Source organism: Schistocerca nitens, chromosome 6 (genome assembly GCF_023898315.1).
Source record: "Schistocerca nitens isolate TAMUIC-IGC-003100 chromosome 6, iqSchNite1.1, whole genome shotgun sequence".
In the NCBI taxonomy this organism is placed as follows: Eukaryota; Metazoa; Arthropoda; class Insecta; order Orthoptera; family Acrididae; genus Schistocerca; species Schistocerca nitens.
The window spans coordinates 367,933,671-367,952,888 of NC_064619.1; the positions used below are offsets into that span (position 1 = coordinate 367,933,671).

At 39.9% G+C, this 19,218-nt stretch overlaps 1 protein-coding gene across 1 annotated transcript in view; it reads right to left on the reverse strand.

Annotated features, from left to right (window-relative positions):
- LOC126263365 (uncharacterized) overlaps positions 1-19,218 on the reverse strand; it is a 269,682-nt gene that overhangs the window by 33,128 nt on the left and 217,336 nt on the right. Inside the window, exon 4 of the mRNA XM_049960457.1 lies at positions 3,728-3,954. Within this exon, the coding sequence (XP_049816414.1) occupies positions 3,728-3,954 (227 nt within the window). The remainder of the gene's footprint in view (positions 1-3,727; positions 3,955-19,218) is intronic.

Genomic DNA, 19,218 nt, shown 5'->3' on the forward strand with positions numbered 1-19,218 from the left:
AATTCATTAGGGTGTTGGCCACCCTTAGCCTTGATGACAGTTTCCACTCTTGTAGGCATATGTTCAATCAGGTGCTGGAAGGTTTCTTGGGAACGGTAGCCCATTCTTCACGGAGTGCTGCAGTGAGGAGAGGTATCGATGTCAGTCGGTGAGGTCTGGCACGAAGTCGGCGTTCCAAAACATCCCAAGGATGTTCTTCAGGATTCGGGTCAGGACTCTGTGCAGGCCAGTCCATTACAGGGATGTTAATGTCGTGTAACCATTCCGCCACAGGCCTTGCATTATGAACAGGTGCTCGATCGTGCTGGAAGATGCAATCGCCATTCCCGAATTGCTCTTCAACAGTGAAGGCCTGTGCTGTGATAGAGCCACGCAAAACACCAAGGGGTGCAAGCCTTCTCCATGAAAAACACGACCACACCATAACACCGCTGCCTCCGAATTTTACTGTTGACACTACACACGCTGGCAAATGACGTTCACCGGGCATTCGCCATACCCACACCCTGCCATCGGATCGACACATTGTGTAACGTGATTCGTCCTCCACACAACTTTTTTCCACTGTTCAATCGTCCAACGCTTACGCTCCTTATACCAAGCCAGGCGTCGTTTGGCATTTACAGGCTTGATGTGTGGCTTATGAGCAGCCGCTCGACCATGAAATCCAAGTTTTCTCACGTCCCGCCTAACTGTCATAGTATTTGCAGTGGATCCTGATGTAGTTTGGAGCTCCTGTGTGATGGTCTGGATAGATGTCTGCTTATTACATATTACGACCATCTTCAACTGTCAGCGGTCTCTTGTCAGTCAACAGACGAGGTCGGTCTGTACGCTTTTGTGCCGTACGTGACCCTTCAGGTGTCCACTATCACTTGATATGGAGTACCTGGCAGTAGGTGTACAAGGCACCTAATATGAAAAACGTATGTTTTTGGGGATGTCCGCATACTTTTGAGCACGTAGTGTAGTCCAAATTTTCACACTTTCGCATTTCTTGCCATTACAAAATGTTGTAGTGATCGATATAAACGGAAATCCTATGGCGCAATGTAGGGAGAGTATGATGGGTGAGGCAATATCTCCCACCCCAACACATTAATTTTTTCCAGAGTTCGTCTTGTGCAATGCTGTTTTGCTTTATCGTGTTGCAGAATAACGCCTTTTCTGTTGGCAATCGCTGGGTGTTTTTCAGTCAAAGATTGATTTACTCGATCCAGCTGTTCGCAGTTAAAGTCTACATTCACATTTTGTCTAGGTTACAGCATTTGAAAATGAACGACCCCATTAGTGCTCCACCAAACACACAAAAACGCCTTTTTGTGGTGTAAACCCGACTTATCCGTTCTTCGTGGAGATTGATTCGGAGAGAGCCACTACCTTTTGCGTTTTGGATTATCACAGGGCACATTTGTCATCACCAGCGATCAAAAGATAAAAAAAAAAAGCTTCTGTGTTGTGTCCTGAAGCAATAAGTTGCATGTGGTAGATTGGTTAGCTTTGTTTGTCTTTACTAATCTGCTGCAAATATTCTTGGATGGTCAGCCAAGACTGGTTAAGAGTGTTTGACAGCTCCTCGATTGTTTGGCACGTATTTCTTTCCACTTCCAGCCTTAACATGTCATTGTCTAAAGCTGTCGGTCATCGTGACGGATAATAGTCGGAAATAAGAATTACCGGATTTGGACTTAGAAGAGCATCTTTGCCACTTACGAACGTCTAATGCACTTGTGTAAACATCACAAATGCTTTTGGTAGCAACTGTTGCGTTATTATCCTTGCAAAACTCAAAAAGCATACGATGCCGGATATGCACTTCTTCTGGCATTTGGCCGACAGTTTCAACGTAACCTTAGAATATCTCTGGCATGTCTTTGAAGCACACTGTGTGGTGATAAATGAAAAACCAATATCTATATGCGCATAAACTACATTACTTTCCAGTCCCCCCTACAAATACAATCCGCATGCAGTACAGACCTCGACAAGGCACGCCGAAATTTCACTGAAAGGCCAAAAGTTTTAGGAAGGCACTAGCTGTCACGTTAACAGCAAGTAGCTCCTTCGCTACTAAGCCAACGCAATGAATCTGTCTCCCTACAGTCTCAGTAGAAACAGTTTCGTGATGCACCACATTCAGATCGACGCGATGGTACTCACCGCGGATGACCCCGTATGGATCTGCAGATGCAACACTCCGTCTATTTGTCAAGCACTTGTGGTCGTCCTGTGGAGCAGTTTAAGCGACACGAAAAATCCTCCTAGACACAACTTACCTCGGAAACCGGAATTGTTATGGACTCTCCCGTGCGTCTCCCATCGATTATCGTCCCACTTTCAAAGTCAGTTAACTTGTGACGTATTGCCATATTCGCTGTACACCTACCTGCAACAGCCTGCTCAGATTTCGTGCCTACACTCACAGGTACGCTTCATCTAGTTCTGACGTTCGGGCTTGATGCACATCACTTCTTTAAATAGGTGAACTCTTCGAGTAACTTTTGTCCATTCAGTTTACTGTTTACCACTCAACTAATATTTTTACTGCAGGAATGTGGTGCTGCGTCTACTGGTACCTATGAGTGCGTAGGACTACATGTCACCCTGATGAGAGCAGTGACACAGCACATACACTCCTTTTGACACCGAAACGTTGGGGAGCAATCGTAATCGATGACAGCTCACCCGATGCTCATAACTCAGGAACGTTAGCTGGAGCAGAATTCAAGGTAAGCTCGATGACGTCCCTTCTTCTTTTTGTTCTAATGCCTATCCATTTCGGATGTTATGACCATCATAGGTACATCACTTTTCGTTGTTCAAAAAAGATCCTCGCTGGTTTGTGGAGTTGTTGTTCTTAAGCTTCCTAGCAAAGATGTTTTTCTTCTGCTTGTCCTCTTTTATCAGGTATATTTCATTGAAGAATCTTCTACAGCAATTATCCGTGATTCCATTCCTCATTAGGTGGCAGGGATGTTGCATTTTACTGCGTCGAGGAATTCTTTTCATTTCTTATTTTTGTGGAGCATGTCGTTTTAATAATTTTATCTGCCCATGGCACTTTCTGAAATGCTTCAATTCGTGCTCCCCCCCCTCCCCCCCTACCGTCTCGGTCAAAATCCAGCTCTCAGCTCCATAGAAAAGGATGGAAACATGTACCAAATGTACCAACGTTAACATCGACTGAAAGCTTGTGCTTCATTTGCTGTTTTTTACGCAATCGCTCAAGTCATTGGCGGCTACCATCACCTACCGCGACTTATGAGTCCAGACGGCCTTTTCCAAAGCGTAGTACATCCTTACATCTGTTGGACAGTAACTTCTGTACCCCATAGGGCAGCTTTAGAGGTAGTGTATCGCGTGTGGCGGGCATCAACGATCTGGAAGCGATGAAATGCCCTGATAACACGCTTATTGCTCGACTACCTTATTTATACGTAAGACGATGTCTGGCGAAATTCCAATCACAAGACACTCCGAACTGTTACAATTTCTGTGTCGTCCTCTACTACTTAGCAACTGCCTATGCTGGAATTGGTCACGAATGTGTACTTTTGTTCCCTTACGTAATAAACTGCTGATAGAGACTTACAAGCAAATGATTTTGATATTTGAGCTAGTTTAAACGACGTCAAACGGAAACGACCTGCAACTGAGACTCCACCATGGTCGCTGCTCTCGTTCAAGAGACAGCTTGCTCAGACGTTGCAGGTGAGATGTGTCGTACCTGCGGCAGGACGAGGTTGCCCGAGTACTCCGGTATGGGCAGGTGCGGGCTGCCAGCGCGGAAGACGGCGGAGCCAGGGCAGTCGACGTTGTTCCACCAGTCGCAGGTGCCGATGTCCTGGTTGAACACCGACCCGTTGGGGCACAGCGCTGACGACTTGGGCACCGGCGACGGACCCGCACACACGTGGAACACCTGGCAGCGCGTCTCCGGGTCGGCGTGGTACCCTGCAGCACGTAACAACATCCCATATCAGTGTATATCAGTGCATCGTTGACGAGCACCGTCCGCTAGCGCTATTGTTCCTGCTTGATAGTGTATGTTTTTCTGGCGACAGAATTGCACATTACAAAGATTGAATAAAGTGTGAGCCATTTTCACATGTGGCTCTGCGTCTGCCGAGTGCACACCTAACAAAGTGATCTTTTAACTTGCCACTGGTACGGAATGGACAGTGGCTAGTATGGTTGAGGCAGAGAACCACTATACTCTAGCAATCGTTTGCAAGTGGCACTGTGCCGGGTTCCCACTGCAATTTATAGTGCTCTTCAGTTTCTGAATGCTGACGAAAACCATGTTGGCAAATTCATCTGTGAAGCCTACTCAACCGCCAGCTCGAAAAGAGGGTTGGGGGGGGGGGGGGGGACGCCGACGACGACGACTAGAGGACCAACAGCTGCTCAACAAGGCCACTAAACTTGTACGTATATCGGTGCCACCATTCGTCCTACGAGGGATACACAGCAGGCGGATACAATGACAGATCCTACTGGCAGCGCCGGCCGGTGTGGCCGTGCGGTTCTAGGCGCTTCAGTCTGGAACCGCGTGACCGCTACGGTCGCAGGTTCGAATCCTGCCTCAGGCATGGATGTGTGTGATGTCCTTAGGTTAGTTAGGTTTAAGTAGTTCTAAGTTCTAGGGGACTGATGACCACAGCTGTTAAGTCTCATAGTGCTCAGAGCCATTTGAACCATTTGAACCTACTAGCAGCCATCCTGCAGTGGTAGACAGTATGAGTAGGAGCAACAACTCCCAGCCTACGAATAAGCGACCAGTAAACCTATACAGGTTGTTGAAAACAAGAATTCTGTATTTTGAGAGGTTGCGTTCTAAAATACGTACCTTAAAAAGTATGAGCACTTCTTTATCTTCCTGCTGTGAAACACAACCCTTCTACTGCAAGCTATTTGCTGTTACGAAAGATCTAAAGAATGCAGGAAACAAATGAGGGCACATTTCTCTGTTATTGTCCGTGGATGCAGCATCCAGTAAACCTCTGTTAACGTTGTTACTGTGAACCGTATTCACAGTTCAGGGTAAGTGCAGCGCATACATTAATTCTAATGGAACCAGATTGTGTTTTGATAAAATTGTGACACTGCCTTTGCATTTTAGTTTTATCGTTGCATTAACCAGCGCAATGGAAGTCTATTATTCCACTCGGGATATGGCATCCCGATCATCTGTTAGAGTCTGGCACATTGAAGAGCATAATAGATCATGTCTACCTCTCACAGGTAATAAACCGCACAGAAGTGTTCTATTACTTTTGAATTTACAATGATTGTGCTGTGTTAGTTTATATGTGACTGTGTATGTTCTGTCTTCAAAGTACGTTTGTGGGTCTGTGTGTGTGTGACTGATGGGTGCACGTAAAGTATAATTGTCTGTGTTGTTGATGACGATGTTAGACAATGGAGAGCGCATACTTCAGCTCTGAATCATTGACAATATGCCCCGTAATGCATAATGTCTTCATCTCCGTCTTCATTCTCCATCAATCCCTCTTTCTCTTTTATGGCCACAGTCTCTCATTAACAATCAATATCGCCTCTCTCTTTGGCTCCCACTGCTGTTGTCTTCATCTATCTCTCTTTCACTGCAACTATCTCTCTCCCTGCATCACTGTCTCCTCTCTCTATCTCTCCCACTGCAACTGTCTCCTCTCTTTTCCATCTCCAGTGTCTCTCTGTTACTCTAGTTCAGGACAAAAAGCGTAAATATGTTTGCATGACCGTGCGACTGCTACGGTCGCAGGTTCGAATCCTGCCTCGGGCATGGATGTGTGTGATGTCCTTAGGTTAGTTAGGTTTAAGCAGTTCTACGTTCTAGGGAACTAATGACCACAGTAGTTGAGTCCCATAGTGCTCAGAGCCATTTGAACCATTTTTTTATGTTTGCATGCAGAAATGTTTGATGAGGAAGGCGAAAAGAGGATTGATGCAGCTGGTTCTCCACTTTTCTTTAGAGTTTTTAAAAGACGAACCTATTCGCCTTTTCCTGCTCCGCCAGGAGCATTTTTTCACTGGTTCCTTGTATTTTCCCACTACAGCCGGGAGTGCTATTTGTAGAAAACGGATTCCATACTGTAAGGTGTATGCTTCGCCGTCGATGAGCGAGGCATGACAGAATCTCTGACCAGAGAGTGGTTTATTGTTAGTTGTTGCTTGTCGCGTGTCTGCGCTAGTCTGCGCGAGTCGACAGTAGTAGTCAGTAGTCTGCAGTAGTAGTCAGTCGGATACAGTAGTAGTCGGTCGGCTTTAGTAGCGAGTGGACGGTAGTAGTCTGCGGGAGTCGGCATGCGTCGGCTGTGTGCTCTGGTCGCGACTCTGGTCAGGACTCTGGAGGATGAGTATTGTTGTAGAAGGTAAAGAAGCATTGTAATTTAATTTGTTAAAAAAATGCCCCAATAATATTTTTTTTATAAAGTAACTCTTTTAAAGAAAAGTATTCATTTCAATTTAAAGAATTTTTCCAATGCATTATCATTGCTTCCAAGAATCCAAAAAGAAAAATATATAAGCCAGCATTGCACGAAGATGTGTCGAAGAATGTATACATAAGAGCAGATATATAATTGCAGTTTTATTGAGGTAAGAATTTTTGCTTGTTTTATTCAGAATACAGAGCCGAAGGTCAGCGCTGCTGTCCTTATAAAATTTACCAGATATTATTATTTCTGTTAGGAGGCTACATTTCATTCATGGTTCATTATTTAATTAATATTATTGTTGGTTTATGATCAATTTTCATTCCTTAATTTTTGTGGGGAGGTTACGCTTGGCTCCATTTCCATTTACATTTAACAAAATTTCGTGTGGAGAGGTTACACTTGGCGACCCTGCCAGGATCTTATTTCTTTGGGAATATTCTGAGAAGTAGTCATATATCTGCTCTTATTTACTTAAATGTAATTAGCATTTGGCGCAACGCATTTACTAATTTGTCACTCTTTCTTCCACAGATCATCAGCAATTTGTTGCTCTCTGTTGTATTTGTGTTTTTTGCATTTTGCATTGTCTGTGTTTCATTTGTGAAGAATTTTGATTAGTGAAAAATGCCGTGAAAAACTGTTAACAGTACATCGCGATGTGTAATGAGTGAAATAGCCGACTTAAATAACTTGACCGATAGTACTTGTGACACGCAGTGTAATGATGACAATCCTTCAATTACAGACAATCAGTGTGTACCGACCACTTATATTGATTTTGTTCCTAGTGATGAACAGACGAATTCAATTGTGTCCTCTGTTAATTTAACGACAATTGATGACGTGGGACGTTCTGTTACAATGAACGCTGCCCAGCTTGACACACCCGGTTTGCAAAATTTACGTAATGAACAGACAATTTCTTTTAATGAAAATGAACAGTGTAATCAGAGTACGACAGATTCATTTAATTCCGGTGTAGTGACTAACAGTGCACATCCGATTAGCAAACATTTTCAAGAATCACAAAATGACCGAATGAGTCCACAAAACGTGACAATTGCAGATACACCATCACACAGCACAGAGAATAGAGTTGCTAATTTTAGCTTGGATCAAATTATGGCATTGTTGCTACAAATGAACAAACAACTTAATGAAAAAATAGACAGCAATTTCAAACAGCGGAATGAAAAATTAGACAACTATTTCAAACAACTTAATGAATCGTACAAACAGCGGAATGAAAATTTCGACAACCATTTCAAACAACTTAATGAACAACTTAATGAAAGTTTCAAACTGTCGAATGAAAAACACGACAACCTTAACGAACAGAACAAACAACTTAGTGAACAGATTACAGCCGTTACCGTGCAACGTGATGATACTAAAGAACAATTACGTGACGAAGTTGAGGTTTGTGTTAAGAACAATAGTGAAGAAACTAGATCTGTTGCACAAGAATTAAGTAATAGACATGCAGGCATAACAGAATCACTTAGAGATGAAAGTAATGCAGTCACTGAACAATATTCAGAAAACGCAACACAGATACGCGACGAGTTTAATTTAAAGTCACCATAACTTTCACACACTCTGGATACGGAAGTCGATAAGAAATTTGAACAACAGAACAACCAAATTGACGAACGTTTTGAAACGACAAAAATGAAAAATGTTTCAGTCACTAACACGTCACAATATACTGCACATTCCGAACATTTCTCACACTCGTACAGCCAGTATAACTTAAGTAATTTACAGAGACTACGCGACTTAAAATCCGAAAAGACACAGACAAACAGATTCTTATGCAATCGTGAACCTGTTCACACATTCAGTGACGAGAACGTTGATTATAAGCAATTTTTATCTGAAAGAAAATCTAAGGTATTTGAAAATGACAGAGTACAGGTACACGCTTTGAACTGTATACGACAATTTATTTTTGTATTTTCAACAGCATTGCCTGTAAGGCAGAAACTACAATTAGCATGGATACAGCAATTTATTTTTGAATTTTCACCGGCATTGCCTGTAACACAAAAGTTAAAATTTATTTGCAGCGCGTAATAGACCTCAGGGGATTCATTACGCTTTAATGAGTATGTGCCGTAGCGTGCACAGGGCCCCGAGCCGTAGTAGTGCTGTTTCATCTTTAGTTTTCTGCACTGCTGCGTTCTCTTCTAGTATCCTTTATATCTATCAAAACAGCTCTTTAACTATCGCTCTATCTAGGATTAAGAATGAGTCAAGAAAACCCGATAAGACAAGTTTTACCGAAAGTGACAGTTCTCTTTAGACACTCCCGAAATGACAACTACCAGCGTAATTTTAATACAAAAAAATTTTTAATCATCAGTATGTATAGCATTTTCAGCAATCGTCAAAATTTTCAGCAGTCACAAACATATTTTTGGTAACAATAGAGGTTTTTCACCGCAGCAGCAACAAAACCAACCGGTTAGCATACCTAACCAACAATGTAATGTACAAGGTCAACCAAGCTTTAATGTTTCGCCGCGTACACGTATAGCATCAGCTCCAACAAACAGTAACGCACAGCAACAAGGGAATCAGTACGTACAGAAAACACACCATTTCAATTCCTATCGCAATGCACTGTATAGAAATGACTATCACGACAGACGTAAAAATAATGAGCACAATTTTCAGCGTACATTTGATAACAGTCTATCTTATCAGCAGAAAGAACATCCGCCACAACAAATAATCATGAATGAACCAGACAGTAGGTATCATCCAGAACGTAATACGTCAGAAGAAATAATAGAAAAGTACAAATAGTTGAAATGCCACAGCATCCTCCTGAAAATAATAACACGCCAGACAGAATTTGACTAGATACAGTACAGGTTGTATATTCCAGTAACGCAAGCAATAATTTTGACACGCAGAATCTTGTTCACGAGAATGTTATTTGAAACATGCTTTGTTGAATGCACCACTTTTATCGCACCCAGATCTTACCAGAAATTTTTTCCATTGCCACCGACAGTTCTAACACCGCTTTAGACGTACATATTTTTCAGGAAATTGAAGAAGATGGTTCTACAGTAATTAAAAACATCGCCTTTGCGGGTCGCATTCTGTCACCTGCTGAACGTAGTTGTTCTGTTACAGAGCTTGAAACATTGTGTGTTGTATGGGCTTTTGCCAGATTTGGGCATTTTCTTTATGGAAGACACACTACAGTTTACACAGATCATAGAGCAATACAATTTTTACTTTCGGCTAAATTTACACACGACAGATTAAATAGATGGAAACTTTATTTGCAGGAATTTAATTTTACGATTGTTCACATTCCCGGCACACAAAATATTGTAGCAGACGCACTATCCCGTTCTCTTAACAACAATCAGCAAGACATCGCAACCAACTTCTGCAAAGCAAATTTCAGCGTCATGTACATTCAACAAGTTGGATTTGAAAATTTCATTTCGTCGTCATTACAAGACATAGCACAAGAGCAGAATAAAGAAAACGTATGGAAAGAGATTAAACACCTTTGGCAAGATAGGAATAATGTTACCATTAGAAACCATTACACTGTACGCAATGACATTCTGTTTCGCCGCTCTCATCCTGACAGCAACAATTGGTTATTATGCATTCCTGACGAACTTGTTAACAAATTAATCTGGTATACTCATTTAAGTTACGCACATTACGGAGCCAGAAAATGTTTTCTTATACTGAGACAGAACTGTTATTTTACCAACATGGAGAAACGTATACGACGAGTTTTAGCGTCATGTAAAATCTGCCAGAAAGCTAAATCAGATACGACTTCACATATTCCTCCATTACATCCCATTGTTCCTGTTAAATTGAGACATATGGCCGCTGTAGACATTTTTGGTCCGATTCCCAGAACTAATAGAGGTTTTTGCTACATATTTGTCGCTGTTGAACTCACTTCAAAATTTGTTACCTTCACTCCGTTACGCAAAGCTACTGCTAAAACTGTTTCGAAAGCATTTGTAAAACATTTTCTATTTCATGTAGGGCATGTGTTGAAAGTAATTTCCGACAATGGATCACAGTTTCGATCTGCTATATGGACACGTATGTTACGAGCTAGAAACATTTCTCCGATCTATATATCCAGGTACCATGCTTCTTCGAACCCTTGTGAACGATTAATGAAAGAAATTGGTAAACTGTGTAGAATTTACTGCCATAAAAAACATATTGATTGGGACACACACATACTCTCATTCCAAGATGTAATTAATTCCATACCGAATGAATCTACTATGCTATCTCCGTCTGTTATACTGAAAAATGTTGAACCACCTAACAAAATTAAAGAATCAGTAACATTTCCTACATCTCGTCGACTACGACACCATGAAATAATTGACATTGCGCTGAACAACATCAAACGTGCCGCAGAGCGCCGGAGAAGACAGCAAACTAGATTTGTACACGCCGTGAATTTCACATTGGACAGAAGATGTTAGTACGTACACACTATTTATCCAACAAAGGAAAGAGTAGATGCAGTAAATTTGAGCTTCTATACGCAGGTCCATATCGGATTCGCAGCATTCCTCACCCCAATGTAGTACACGTCGAAACTTTGAGAACCAGAAAAACCAAAGGGAACCACCACGTGTCGAACGTCAAACCTTTTATTGAATGAAGATACTTTATGATTTATCACACTGTAATGCCATTTCCTAATTTTTTATGACCGCTTATGCAATTGTATTCACATGAACACCTACTGATGATTATCGTAATTTTTTCTTGACAAGTGCCCGGCAAGGTAAGGTTAGCAGGTCGCTTTTCTTGTCGTTACACATCAGACCGTGCATATTTTTCCAGATGAACTTTTACATTTTATGACCACTTATGCAATTGTATTTATGTGACTACTTACTGATGATTATCGTAATTTTTTCTTGGCAAGTGCCCGGCAAGGTAAGGTTAGCAGGTCGCTTTTCTTGTCGTTACACATCAGACCGTGCATATTTTTCCACATGAACTTACACATTTTATGACCACTTATGCAATTATATTTATGTCACTACTTACTGATGATTATCGCATTTTTTTCTTGGCAAGTGCCCGGCAAGGTAAGGTTAGCAGGTCGCTTTTCTTATCGTTACCCATTAGACAGTGCACATTTTCCAGATAAAATTACGTATCTTACGAATAATTATGCAATTCTATCTAGTTATATATTAATTTTATCAAATTTTCTCTCTATTAAAGTCTTCAATTCTCGCTTCTATTAACTACACAACATACAAGCTGTACACAAACAAGATCACATTTCTTGTCGTTATACACCCTAGACCGTGCTTATTTTCCATTTTTTTATGTATGTATGATTGTTTTCCTGTTTTGTTTGTATGTACTATGAAATATTTTAGACATAACAAACACCAGTTGACTTTAACATTTTGCCTTGTGATAGCTAAACATCGTGACTACTTTACTTTTTTTTTTGCTGCTACATTGTGATACACTGTGTACATTTTTGCTTCTGAACACTGTCAATGTTTTTGACATATTACGTTTTCTGTCATGCTATGCTGTATGCTCAATTATGTTACTATAAACCAGTTTTTATCTAATCGGTATATGAATTAAATGCAAGACATTAATCTTTGTTCATCATTTTCAGAAAGGAATAACGGGTAAACGAAATAAATTAAACAGAAATGGGAATTTCACCTTCAGAATTAACAAGAATATACTATACACATCGTATGATAGCAGTCTTAACTAATTTTTTCTTTCAGAATACGAGGCGATTGATGCAGGCTGTCACACAGAACTACACATCTTAGTTTTAGTGATGAAATATGCTTGAAATAAGGAATAGTTGTATAATGAATAATGAAGTGATTTTTTTGCAGATGATAATGAATGGTGATGAATAATGATGAAGAATATGCTACTATGGATGATGAAGTTTTTCTTTACAGGTGATGATTATAATAGAGTTATGATAATATGGATAATGAAGTTTTTTCTTTGCAGATGAAAATAATGATGAAGTTTATATATTTACTGTTAGTTAAGAGATGCTATGTAGTTATTTAAGTATTTGTTGCAGTTCGTTTTGACAGTATGTCTTATATCGCATGGTATGATGACTGAAGGTTTTGGAAAAGGACAGCTAGAGAGCATCTATATTTTTTATACACATTTCACTACCTGTTAATTCGAAGTTCACTACTTTTCAGCATAATATGCGTTTCTTCTTTCAGTTTCATAATCCAATTTGTATATTTTGCAGGAGAAATTATTCATGAAATTAATGTGGTATAAATAGTTGTTTATTAAACCTATGTCGTTTATGAATGTGATCACATATACTCTACTTGTTTCATAACCTTGCTACAGCTGACTCATGACGAATGACGTTACACATCTTCATTTGCAGCAATAACTCAAAAGCAAACAAAGTAATTACCAGTCCCAAATAATGCTACTAGTTTAAGAGAGTTCTGAATAATACTGATCAGCTCTGAATAGTATGTCATTTCAATAATGACTTCTGAATAATACAAAAAAAAATGCTTTGTAACTGGCCAATGAATGCCACTGTTTATTGTAATAAGATTACCTATGATGCCAATGATTACTATAATTAGATTAATTATGTATAAATGCTATGCCAATAATTAACTCATTTTGAGTAATGACTTCTGAATAATACAAAAAAAAAATGCTTTGTAGCTGGCCAATGAATGCCACTGTTTATTGTAATAATATTACCTATGATGCCAATGATTACTATAATTAAGTGAATTATGTTAATACTATGCCATTCATTAGCTTCTGTTTTGAATTATGACTTCTGATGGTTTGTAACTGGGCAATGAGTGCCAATAATTACTATATTCAGATAATTTTATGAACATTATTCTGTAATACTACATACATGGTACCGAAATGTTCAGTAACTGGGCGATGAGTGCCACCAATTACTCAAATCAGTTGTTAGACTAGTGTAATTCTCAATGAAGACTACTATGTGACTTAATGTCCTTCACCTTCTGACCTAATTACCAGAAATTACTGCCATATCCATTTGTCCTGTCTATCCTCATGATCATGGAGCACTATATTTGGTTTTTGCACTAATTCTACGTTGGTCTACTTTACAAGAACATGGTGTTGACACGACATGCTGTCCACCACCTTGAGCGATGGAGATGTTATTATGGTCCCACTGTTTGGTGTACCTAGTGTACTACCAAAATAATAGCATGGAATATTATTACGACATTTCAGTGTCTTGGCTACACTGATTAATACTTCAAGGAAAAGAGCTTCAGATTGTTTCACTTGGTGTTGTGCTTCTGTAGAAAGAGTTGGACTTTCAGTGCAGCTGCGTGCAAACTAAAGTGCTACAACCATGACGCAATCCTTCCCATTCCTTTCCTAATTCTTGTAAAATGATAAAGACATATACTGTGCGTGTGCACTTCCTTTCATTTGTTAATAAGATCAGTTGTCCTGTAAATACTAAAGACTTCTATAGTGCATGTGCACTTTATTTCACTCCTTGATATGTTTATTTGTTGTAAAAAATGCTAGAGTTTTACAGTGCGTGTGCACTCTATGCCATTTGTTAATATGATTTGCACTCATTACGTATACATTTGGTGATTCCCAGATATGTTCTATATTACAGTGCGTGTGCACTTTCGTCATTTTGTTAACATGATTTGTATTCATTGCATATAGATTTTGTGATTTGCTGATATGTTCTGAACTACAGTGCGTATGCACTTTATGTCATTTCATTTGTACTCATTGTGTATACATTTTGTCATTGCTTGATATATCTGTACTCAGTGCATGTGCACTATATTTTATTTCATGCTCTGCACCTATATATATATATATGTACATATTCTGTGATTCTAAAGTTAATTAATTATGAAAAATTTGTTGCTCATGGCAAGTCCAATTGACTCACCATCGCTGCCAAATTTTTGCCCCCCCAGTGGAGGGTTATGTAAGGTGTATGCTTCGCCGGTGATGGGCGAGGCATGACAGAATCTCTGACCAGAGAATAGTTTATTGTTAGTTGTTGCTTGTCGCGTGTCTGCGCTAGTCTGCGCGAGTCGACAGTAGTAGTCAGTAGTCTGCAGTAGTAGTCAGTCGGATACAGTAGTAGTCGGTCGGCTTTAGTAGCGAGTGGACGGTAGTAGTCTGCGGGAGTCGGCATGCGTCGGCTGTGTGCTCTGGTCGCGACTCTGGTCAGGACTCTGGAGGATGAGTATTGTTGTAGAAGGTAAAGAAGCGGTCTTGCGCATAATTAATAATGTATGTTAATTGTAATTTAATTTGTTAAAAAAATGCCCCAATAATAATTTTTTATAAAGTAACTCTTTTAAAGAAAAGTATTCATTTCAATTTAAAGAATTTTTCCAATGCATTATCATTGCTTCCAAGAATCCAAAAAGAAAAATATATAAGCCAGCATTGCACGAAGATGTGTCGAAGAATGTATACATAAGAGCAGATATATAATTGCAGTTTTATTGAGGTAAGAATTTTTGCTTGTTTTATTCAGAATACAGGGCCGAAGGTCAGCGCTGCTGTCCTTATAAAATTTACCAGATATTATTATTTCTGTTAGGAGGTTACATTTCGTTCATGGTTCATTATTTAATTAATATTATTGTTGGTTTATGATCAATTTTCATTCCTTAATTTTTGTGGGGAGGTTACGCTTGGCTCCATTTCCATTTACATTTAACAAAATTTCGTGAGGAGAGGTTACAATACGTCAGTAAATGTTTGACAGATTATTGATGTAGTCGGGTACAGTAATATACTTTGACACGTAGAAACCACCAGTAAGTACGCGTAACGTAAGATTAAATCATTTGCTTTATATTTTTTCTGGATACTTCGCTCATCGATCGCCATTTATCGAAAACTGACGGCTTATGATTTGTATCTTAAAAAAAGTAAAAATGTTATTAGAAATATTTTAGAGAATTTGCAGTTTTTCCAGTTTTACATAATTTTTGGCAGTCATTTCCAATTTCTTTTCAGGCTTGTTTGATCTATTTTAGCCCATTTTTTTGTCGCTGCAGTACCACTTTAGCATATTTGTGTGGGTGTGAAGTGCCCTTTCTACATAGAGCATTATGAAATTTTGCTGATGAAGAAATGCTGACTAAAAACTAGTTTCGCTACCTCAGAGCCTTGCCATATGTTCACCACGTCAGTTAAAATTACATTTACACCTCAGGTTGGATATTACGCGCATAAGTACGGTAACTTTGAACCTCTGGGTAACGGATAATGACATCGGAAAGAGTTTCAAGGTCACCCAACAACATCGTCGTAGGAGTATAAGGTAAAACTTTGCCATGAACAGAAATTATAGATGTGGCCATCCCGACAATTGGTACTTTTGGTACCCAAAAAGCATGGTTTTTCGGGATTTTCTCAAGAACCGCCCATAAGAAAAAGCTGCTTTTATAAGCCGCCTAATGTCCACTCTGGACCTCACTAAATACAAAAGAAGTAAGCGATTTGTTCTATTTGCCTGGGCTGGAGGAAGTATATAGTGTTTATATTTTGTCACTGTACTCTAGGATAGCTACAGCATGCCTGTTCTTGCGATAAGTATGTAAATAGTCGCTAAGTCAAGGGCTATCCAAAATACTTAACGCCTTATCAAAAAAATGGCTTCAAATGGCTCTGAGCACTATGGGACTCAACTGCTGTGGTCATAAGTCCCCTAGAACTTAGAACTACTTAAACCTAACTAACCTAATGACATCACACAAATCCATGCCCGAGGCAGGATTCGAACCTGCGACCGTAGTGGTCGTGCGGTTCCAGACTGTAGCGCCTTTAACCGCTCGGCCACTCCGGCCGGCAAACGCCTTATCTCTGTGATCAATAGAACTCGAGATACGACCCTCTAAAAATCGCATTTTCGTGCAGGCATTTTGGAACATACTGGACCGATATCGTAGGTAACAAAAATCTGGTTATTTACAATTAAAAAAACGGCTCTGAGCACTATGCGACTTAACTTCTGAGGTCATCAGTCGCCTAGAACTTATAACTAATTAAACCTAACTAACCTAAGGACATCACACACATCCATTCCCGAGGCAGGATTCGAACCTGCGACCGTAGCTCCAGACTGGAGCGCCTAGAACCGCACGGCCACTCCGGCTGGCCTATTTACAATCATTTACTGATTTGCAAATTGAGTTCCACAGAAGGCTTCAGGTTTAGACCTACAGCGTGATATTTTCATCATCACAATCTATCCATCCATCGTCATCAAGCTCATCATAATCAATTTTTTCATGCCATCTTATAATTATAAAACCTGTTGTAGTACTTTTAATGTCTTCAACTCACTTTCTCTTTCTTCACTTTCTTGATCTGTCCTCACTTCTTCATCTCCTTGGTCTACAGCTTTTAGTTTTCAGAAATGATCTATATTTACATCCCTTTGTTGCTGTGGACGCAAATTATGTACTAGTGCAGTAAATCTCGTCCAGGAGATAGCCTGTTCGAATCCCGCTTGTGGAAGAAAATTTCGAGAACATAATGCTAGAAAGGTGTAAAATTACCAATTACGATAGCGTGTGCCAATGAAATGAAATGATCGTATTGCATTTATTGGCCGGGATATCCCCTTCAGGGTTCGGCCGCCGTATTGCAAGTCTTTTTAGCTGACGCCACTTCGGTGACTTGCGTGTCAATAATGATGAAAGACACACAACACCCAGTCCCCTGCCAGGTATCGAACACGGGCCCCCCTTGTGTGGTAGGCGGTAACGCTACTGCTGCGCTACGGAGGCGGACTGTCCCAATGATGAGGATTAAATGACAAAGCTGACCCAGAGTGTCATGGAACCACAATGTTGACTGTGAACTGTCTGTACAAATACTCTTAGCTCTGTGGCCCCATTGGTGTAATTCGAGAGGAATGAGTTGTATGTTAGCAACAAGTTGTCCTGTGTTCTTTCTTTTCATTTACATAATCATCTACGAAAACATTAGCACAACACTGCACTGAAGTCAACGTATTCTTTTGTACGATACTCTTACACAATTGCCAGAAATGTGGACGGAACCAAGGCAGAATCACCTTCACTAGGGCCGCACCAATGGAATATGGAATATCCCGTCACCACACTCACTAATGAACATAGGTATTCACAGGACAAGTCTATCGCTATTCACTTTTATATTGTGCTTATTCCAGTTTCTTCTGTTATCTTGAATTTTTTGTTTTATTTCCAAATTTACAGAATTACATCTCGCTTGTAATGTCGATGTTTCTGACTGTTTCATCGTTGCATCTCCTTCATCATTCTAACAAAGCTAAAAACTGAGTGGTATTATGAATTTGCTCGTTTGTCATACAAATGGATAGCCATTATGGTACGAAATATTGCCTTGCTTTGTTTTGTCTTATGAATACTTGTTTTGCGCGTATTCCACTTGCTATGACTATCACAACACAAGCAACTAAAGTCATTAATTCAGTCTATTATTGTATTGTATACAGATTTTCTCTCCTTATACAGTTCTTTTGATTGATGTGATTCATTTGTATTAAGCTTTGGCATCAGCTTTGTGGGTGAAAGCCGTGTACCACATTATGAAGAAGCAGTAAATGAAATGGTTTACCAAACAGTGTGACGGTCTGCTAGAAGTACGTCGTCTATAATTTGTAATGTATTGTGTACGAGTAGCGATATGTGTATACAAGCGTGACGACAAAACGGCCGTCGCTTGAATATTCATCTCCTTCAATATATTTTTTCTTCTTCTTCTTCTGACAATCCAGGATAAGGCGTTATGGTCTTTTCCGGCCCTATCATCTCTTCCCTGGCCCTCCCAAACTCCTTCCGATAGGATTGTATTCCATAGCTTGTCACGGGATTCTCTTAGGGGACAGGCGCAATACATGCTCCATCCAATTCTGCTTTAGATGGATTACTATTCCACTGAATGGGTGTACCCCCAGTTGTTTACTTTTTCTTAATTTCTTATTGTGCCTTCTCCTGTGCAGCGTTTCAGTCATTCCTAATGTTTCAAGCTGTCTTAGGTCTTCTGTTCTTATTGTCCAACTTTATGCTCTATGTGGCACTGTGGCAGTGCCATGACATTATAAAATTTCATTTGGGTTTCACAACGTTTTAACCTTTAACGTTGTTCTTATCGTGCCACATAAGTTGATGGGTGTTAATTTTCTTATTTATGTCTTTCTCTTCTTTAGAAGTTATGCCACATCCTAGATACTGGAAATTGGATACCTGTTCTACTATTGTATTGCTGATGATTATCTTAGTCGTTATGGGATATTTTCCCAAAAAGGCCAGTGTTTTCTTTTTTTGTTGTCAGTATCTTCAGACTATAATTCAGGCTTACATTGTTTAATCTACGTTCCGCAATTTTGTAGTTTGACTACACTGTCCTGTATGAGTACCTGGCCGTCGGCAAAAACCATCGTATTTAGAAATTTGCCTGGTCCCGTTCTTGTATGTTGAGGTATTCTGTCCTTCACCCATTCCCTGACCAGGTCGTCGGTGTTGTGTTGGTGACATATTATAACCTTGCTTTATTCCTTGATTTATTTCTATTTTTGGTGTCAGCTCTTTGCTATTGTCCATTCTTATGTCGGTTTTTTCATGTAAACGTTAACATACTTTTATCAGGTGCCTGGGGAAAACTCTGTTTTCATGATTGACCAGATTCTATCTGTGGATGTAGTCAAAAGCCTGTTCAT